Below are 6,933 nucleotides of genomic sequence, written 5' to 3'. Positions count from 1 at the left end.
CTCCTGCCCGAGCCCTTCTCCCACGGCCCCTGGCTCTGCCGAGACTGTGCCCTTACACTTCGAACAGGCGTAGAATCATACAATGGTAGGGGTTGGAACGGACCTTAAAGCCCATCGTGTCCCACACCTGCCACGGGCAGGACACCTTCCACCAGAACAGGTTGCTCCAAGCCCCAATGTCCAACCTGGCCTTGCACACTTCCAGGGATCCAGGGGCATCCACAGCTTTTCTGGGTACCCTTTGCAGGGTCCCACCACCCTTACAGTAAAAAAACTGCCTTCTAATATCTAAAAGTCCCCTCTTTCGATTTGTACCCACTGTATTCCTTGTCTGGCACTACAGTTCCTGACCGAGTCCCTTTCCAGCTTCCCTGCAGTCTCCGCAGATACTGGAAGGTGCTGTGAGGTCTCCACACAACTGTCTCTTCTCCAGATCAGTCCAAGCCCTTCTGATAAAGCTCCTTGAGACGTGAGGAAAGGGAAGGGAGTTTTATCTGCACCCTCTCCCATGGACTCCTGGAGCTGCCACCATCACCTGAGGTGCAGCTGCAGCAGCTGTCGGGAGAGGATTTGTTGTGAGGTCGTTGTACATGATCCGTGTCACATCAGATCCCTTTCACCGTGAATTACTGTCTCTTTCCAAGGCAGTTGAGAAATACCATTTTTTTACATTCATTCCTGCAGTACAGTGCAGGGTTGTCACACCTCAGTAGAGAGGGAGAGATCAATGTAGTATATCCAGGTATATTCCAGGACTGCATGAGTTGCTAGCAATTTTTGTCTTTTGAAGTTACTTGGAAAATTTTAAGTAATATATAAACTTGTTGAAAATTTTGACATTTTTACTTTTTTTTACCTTTTTTTTAAATTCAGCTTGTAAAAGCAACAAATGTCATGAAGAAGCTCTAAGAGAGCTCAAGGTCAGGTACATTAGGGTCCTTAAGTTTTTCTAGGATTCTGAAAAGTTTGATTGCAAATTAGAAGTAGATGAGAAACCAGACAGTTCTGTAAAAGCCTACTTAAAATTTTGGTATTACTGATGTTGCTATATTTATTTGTTTAACAAATTCTGCTACAGAAATTTTAAAGTACCTGAAACGTTACTTTCAAGAGCTCATGTTGTAATTTTGTTAATAATAGCATAAATCTACTGCAAACGATTATGCATATATTATTAAATTCACCATGTGAGATGAAATCAAGATTACCAATAGATTAAACATGCAGAATTTTGATGAATAGCTGGGTGTTCATGCTCTGAAAACTTCTTTCTAAGAAGCAGATGTTTATAGGTACTTTTAAATCTCAAAGCATCAGTGGCAACCTCTGGTAATAGTGAGTTTACTGTCTTCTGTTGGCTTCAGTAAACTTTCAGTCATGCCCCTAAAACAAATGTCAGTTTTTAATCCTGGCATGTCTGTGTGTAAAATAAAAAATTACTTTTATTGGGAAAAAATAAGTAGCTTTTATCGATTGTTTCTTTTTCAGTTTTAAGAATGTCATTGTTGTTACTTTGGTGTAGCTTATATATGGTTTTTATTATATTCAGAAGATATGGTCCATTGCAAGCTCCTTTGCTGTATGGACTTCCTTGCTAAATGACTTTTCAGTTTATTCAGACTTTCTGTCTGCTGCTGACACTATTATTTCAAGACTTGTTTTTATCTTCCAGTGGTCGTCACCTCCAGAAGCCATCGAACGCTTTAAGTCTCAGGAGATCTGGTTTCCTCCACCTCAGTTTTATGAATTCTGCAGGCTGTGCAACTTCTCTTCCCTCGAGGAGCTGCAGCAGTTCAGCTCTGCACGGGCTCTGGAGGGCTGTGAGCGCTGGATGCCTGTGATGCTGAGTGCTGCAGATGGATCCATCCAGCTGCTGCCGGGTAAGGACACGCTGGAGGCTTCTCCTAAATACACAGCATCTCCTTAATGCTGTGTGCTGAAGCCACATGACATAAACCATCCTTAACTGAAAGGAAAATGCTCCTCAAGTCAAGTTACTGCATGCTGTTTCCACCTTGTTTGCTATAGTTGTGACAGTGGCTGCAGTCAGAGACAAGCCAGGGCATCAGACAGCACAGTTATTTCTTAGTTACTCCTAATCTCATTGTCTCACCATTGTCATCATATGTGTATTTGTGAAGAAATTCCAGCATTTCAGCTTTGTATAACCTGAACAATGTTTAAAAACTCCTTCCTTTAGTCCTTTTCAGTGGGAATTCTCCTTTACTTCAGGTATCACTTTGTGAGGAGATGGCAGTCAAGCACAGCTGCAGTATCACACCTCGCAGCTGCAGTGATAAGGCACTGGACTAAAACCATACCCTCAGCCATCTTCCTCCTGCCCTTTCTCCTGCTTAAGTCTCTCTCATTTCATAATCATGTACATGCAGCATTAAGAAAAGCTGTGTATACTATTTATTATTTTCTGCTTTTCTTAGTTTATTTTTCATTATGCTTTCCTTTTTTTTTCATTTGGTCACAATTGACCTCTAGGATTTCTGTATTTGGGGTTTATTATCAGTCTTGCACAAGAGTATAATGCCTTGATATGGCAAAACAATTATTTACTTCAACAAAATAGAACAAAATACATTTCTGTTCTTAGTCCTATCTTTATACCCATGAAGAAGTGCTTGTCCTGTGCTCCACCTATTATATACAGTCCTGTCTGCCCAGGCTGTCATTACAGCATATTAATAGCATATTATCAGGAGCTCTGGAACATTCAATGTGCACTGCAGTGTCACTGACATACTTCAGAAATTTATGGCTCTATCTTTAAATCTGAAGATGTTTAGAGGCAATTTACCTTGCATTGCGAAATACATTTCCGCTGATTTACATATACTGATAAATCCTAAAAAAATTACCTGTGAAAAGGCTGAAAAATAAGGTTGGCTATGTATAACTAAATCTTTTTTTCTACCTCCAGGAGATGAGTTATATCCAGAGGATCCAGATTATACTGGAGAAAAGAAAATTATTATGTCAACAGATAAGAAGGTTGAAGATCTCATGAAAGAGGGTGGGGTATTTCACAGGATAGTAATGAAAGACATCAACAATCTTGCTGTTTATGTTAATATTCAAGCAAAATATAAGCATATAAATCCACTGATGATAAAGTGTGATAATTCAGATTACAATAGCAGATTATAATATGTCTTGGGTTTAAATCTAGAATATTTTTAATTGCATATATGCTCACTGTGGTTTTGGTGCTTTTTAACTGTTGCCAAATAGTCATGAAAATATTTCTCTGTCCTGCCAAAGCATTATATCTGTATGTGTGTGTGGAGTCACATCTATGTGTATCTAATTTCTTGAGTCTTTAAAAACAGATCAGTTGTGCCACTGTTGGGTCACAAAGGTCCTCTTCTCATTGAAAGTTTATATATATACATACATATATAGAACAAGCAGAGAAGGATTCTTTTACTATGCTTCCCAAAGTTACCCACTAGATAACTGCAATGTTAGAAATGGATAAAATCCCCCATTCCATATTTGTTGACATTTCCCACTCTATTCTTTCTTTCATTCTGGGGACAAGCAATGTATGTATAGATATAGATATATATACATAAATTAAGTATAAAGCACTTTTTAAAGAATATTGTAAAGTTAATTTTTATATTTTATATATTTAAATTCTTTCTACTAATGGTAATAATTCAAAACTACAATTTTCAAAGGTAGACTTAATTTAAAGGAAGTCATCTATGGAATTGAGTGCATTCTTTTATCAATATATTTTTTTATCTCTTCAAGTTGTAAGCAATTTAAAAAAAATAAAAAGTGTAATTTTTTAGCTCCAAAAAGATATCAACAACTTAAGGGAATAATACTCCTCCTTGATATACCCAGTTCTATATTCCAACATCCCACTTTTTGCTTCTTAACTACTCTACTAATATAACTGAGATTTAAGAACTTCAGAGCAAAGATTGCTGCTTAACTTTTGGTTTGAATTTGTCTTTTCTTTTGTTCAATAAGTGGAGTCAATGGAGCAGTTTTGTAAATTACCTGGAAGGAGAATGAATGATGACTTCAGATTAGTCAGTAAAGTTGTTCAGAAAGCTTTGTTCCAGGTTTTGTTCTGTGTTTCAATTAAAACCTGTTGCTACAATTAGATTAAATTGGTTTTGTAGCATTCATTTGGATTAAAAAAAATACTGAAAAAAAGGTGTGTCTTTCTCTTCTCCCTCAGAACATACCCAGGCTGGTGCTGGTTTTGCAGACCTTGTTGAGGTTTGTAAACCTGTGCTGAACAATGACCACATAAGCAGAGCACTGTGTATTGTGCAGTAGAACACCTGAATATTCTGGCTGAGTGTGACCTTCCCTTTCCTCCTGTCACTGGAGACTTCACCTGCCTGCCCTGACTTCTCCAATGCAATGGAGAGTGCCGTAGGATCCACCCTTGCTAGATCCCCCAGAACCCTGAGACGCTTCTCATCAAGTCCCAAGGGCTTGTCTATGTTCAGGCTTCTCAGGTCTTGTACTTGGTTTTCTCCTACAACAAAAAGCACTTTATTTCCTCACCTTGAAGTTCAGGGACGTGGGAAATGTGGGAAGCATGACTGCAGCAAAAACTGAGCCATAAAATCAAATGTCAATGAAACCCTGCAACCCCTCTCTATGTGCATTATTAGTGAAGTATTGGGGGTAGGGATATACGTTTGTTTAAGTAGCTCTCCTTTTCTAATCAATATACCTCTGGGAGTTTGGGTTTTTTTAGTTTTTTTTTGTTTGTTTGTTTTTCATATCCCTTGTCACATTGAGCTCCAGCTGTGCCTTAGCTCTCTCCTGATCCCACTCCTATATCCCCAAGCACCATCCCTATATTCTCCCCTCTGGATACATATTCCTGCTTCCAGTGCCTGTGCATTTCTTTCTTGCACTCTAGTCAGACCAGAAGGGTCTTAATCAGCTTCTTTGGTCTCCTGCCTGCCTTGTCTGATTTCTTACACATGATAATCAAGAGTTTTTATGCTTCAAGGAAAAGATGCTTAAAAAGCTGCCAGCTCTCTTCTCTCCTGCTCCTTTATCCCCAAGGGCAGTCGGTTTCCAGGAGTTCTCATCCAGTAATGCCTTCAACAAGTGACAGTGTGCTCTCCTAGAACCTTCACTTTATTACTTTTTTCATGTAGACCATATCCCTCGAGATGACAAATTGAAATACACAAAAGATTTTATTGTTCTGCCTCTTATGGTTATTCTACCAGTTTACTTTTATGGTAGAAAGTGGGTATTACGGAAAATATTTTTGATAAAGAAATTATTTAACACCCAGGCACAGCAGGAGTGTGGATATGGGAACGTGGGCAGGGGAGGCATGCAGGAGTGATGCCAGGTGTGTAGAAAATGCAGTTTTGCCACTTGTGTTAGGTGAGGGCTCTCCCTCTGTCTGGGGTTATGTCTTCCTGCAGAGCTAAGAACTACACCAAAGACTTACACTAAGTTATTTCACCACTTCCACAGGGGCAGATCCCTATGAACCCTTTCCACTTGTCCATTTACTTCTTGGTGCTACAGCTGTTTTGTGTTTTTATTTTTTCCTGCGGTTGTTGTCCCGGCATTAGTTAAGAACTACCAGTGTTTCCAAAGAACTACCACTATTTCACCATTGCCTCTGCTACAGAGACTTTAAGCCTGAAATAAACTCCAAATCCCAAAGGTTCATTGTAATAATTTCCCTCAAATCCTAGTAGAATATTCTTGATTTCAAGTTGCTAGCAGTAACAAAAGCTTTTATTCTTTCACTATGAGTTTGGTTTCCATTTTATACAAAAAGCAAGACAATGGACTTCCCCGCGCTTTTTGAGATTTCCCGCAGCGTTTCAGGTGTTTTTTACGGCCGGGAACAGTTGGCTGCGCCATTGCCCATAACCCGGGCCTGTGGAGCCGGGGATGGGCTGTTCTGGGCTCCGACCCGCCCCAGGGCGGCTCTGGGGGCGGGAGCGCTGCGGGCTCTAGAAGGTTCCGCGGGGAGCAGTGCGGCAGGGCGGCTTGTGGAGCTGGGGATGGGCTGTTCTGGGCTCTGAGCTCGCCCCGGGGCGGCTCTGGGGGCGGGAGCGCTAGGGGTTCTGGAAGGTTCCGTGGAGAGAGGTGTGTGGAGCTTGGCAGCGGTGGAGAACGAGGTCGGTGGGCTGGTTCCTATGGGAAGCAGCGTGGAGCTATGGCAGGATAGGGGGAAAAGGGGACTGGGGATTGGGAGTAAAGCGAAGAAGGTGTTTCTAAAGGCGCTGCCCCGTGCCTCTCCGCGCTCCCGGTGGAGCTCGGTTGGCAGGGGGATAACGAGCTGCGTGTTCGGGAGTGTCTGCACACCCCGGGATGGCTGCAGAGGCTCCTAGCTTCCCTGGGTCTGTGCTAGTGCAGCAGGTGAGGCGAGGGTTTTAGCAATGTACAGCATTTTTACAGGTTAAATACTGTTTAGTGGTAGGTATGGGATTTTAGCAAGGGCTTGTTTCCCTCCGCGGTTCTTAAAAAAGCGGGAATGTTACTTGGAGTGGGTTGGGAGAGCTGGTCCTGTGCGTGGATGTGCTTCATCCCTGCTACGTCGATGGGGCATTTAGTGGGTTTGCACTAATTAACCTGAGACTTCAGCTGAAGTTATTTGTGGTCTTCGCGTGTTATTGCTGGAAGAAAAGTCTTAAGTATCGAAGGCAGCACTGATAATCTCTTGGTGCAGTATAACGGTGCAGGGTAAGAAACGAGTGCATAAGTCAGGAGCTTTGTTTGTGTTAAGCGATCTTGGGTGAAGCTTCTGCAATCGTTTCAGCTGTTCCATTGTCATGTTAAACTGGGAATGGTCCCTGCCATCGCTTACCGCTTGTTGCCGTGTGTCACCTCAGGGTAGCGCTGTTGCTGCTGAATTCTAGCTTGTTCAGCAGTAGCTTTGGAAAGGAAAGGACAATGTCTTGATTTTCC

The 6,933-nt window shown here is 41.7% G+C and overlaps 1 protein-coding gene across 1 annotated transcript in view; it reads left to right on the top strand.

The window, feature by feature from the left end:
* NUDT19 (nudix hydrolase 19) overlaps positions 1–4,139 on the top strand; it is a 5,328-nt gene extending 1,189 nt beyond the window's left edge. The window contains exons 2-4 of the mRNA XM_005426262.2: positions 874–920; positions 1,673–1,880; positions 2,933–4,139. Coding sequence (XP_005426319.1) covers positions 874–920; positions 1,673–1,880; positions 2,933–3,159 — 482 coding nt within the window. The 3' untranslated portion in view covers positions 3,160–4,139. The remainder of the gene's footprint in view (positions 1–873; positions 921–1,672; positions 1,881–2,932) is intronic.
* Positions 4,140–6,933: the final 2,794 nt, after the last annotated feature.

The sequence above is a fragment of the Geospiza fortis genome, unplaced genomic scaffold (assembly GCF_000277835.1).
Source record: "Geospiza fortis unplaced genomic scaffold, GeoFor_1.0 scaffold79, whole genome shotgun sequence".
In the NCBI taxonomy this organism is placed as follows: Eukaryota; Metazoa; Chordata; class Aves; order Passeriformes; family Thraupidae; genus Geospiza; species Geospiza fortis.
The sequence above is the reverse complement of the archived record's forward strand: the minus strand, read 5'-3'. Positions and strand labels throughout refer to the sequence as shown.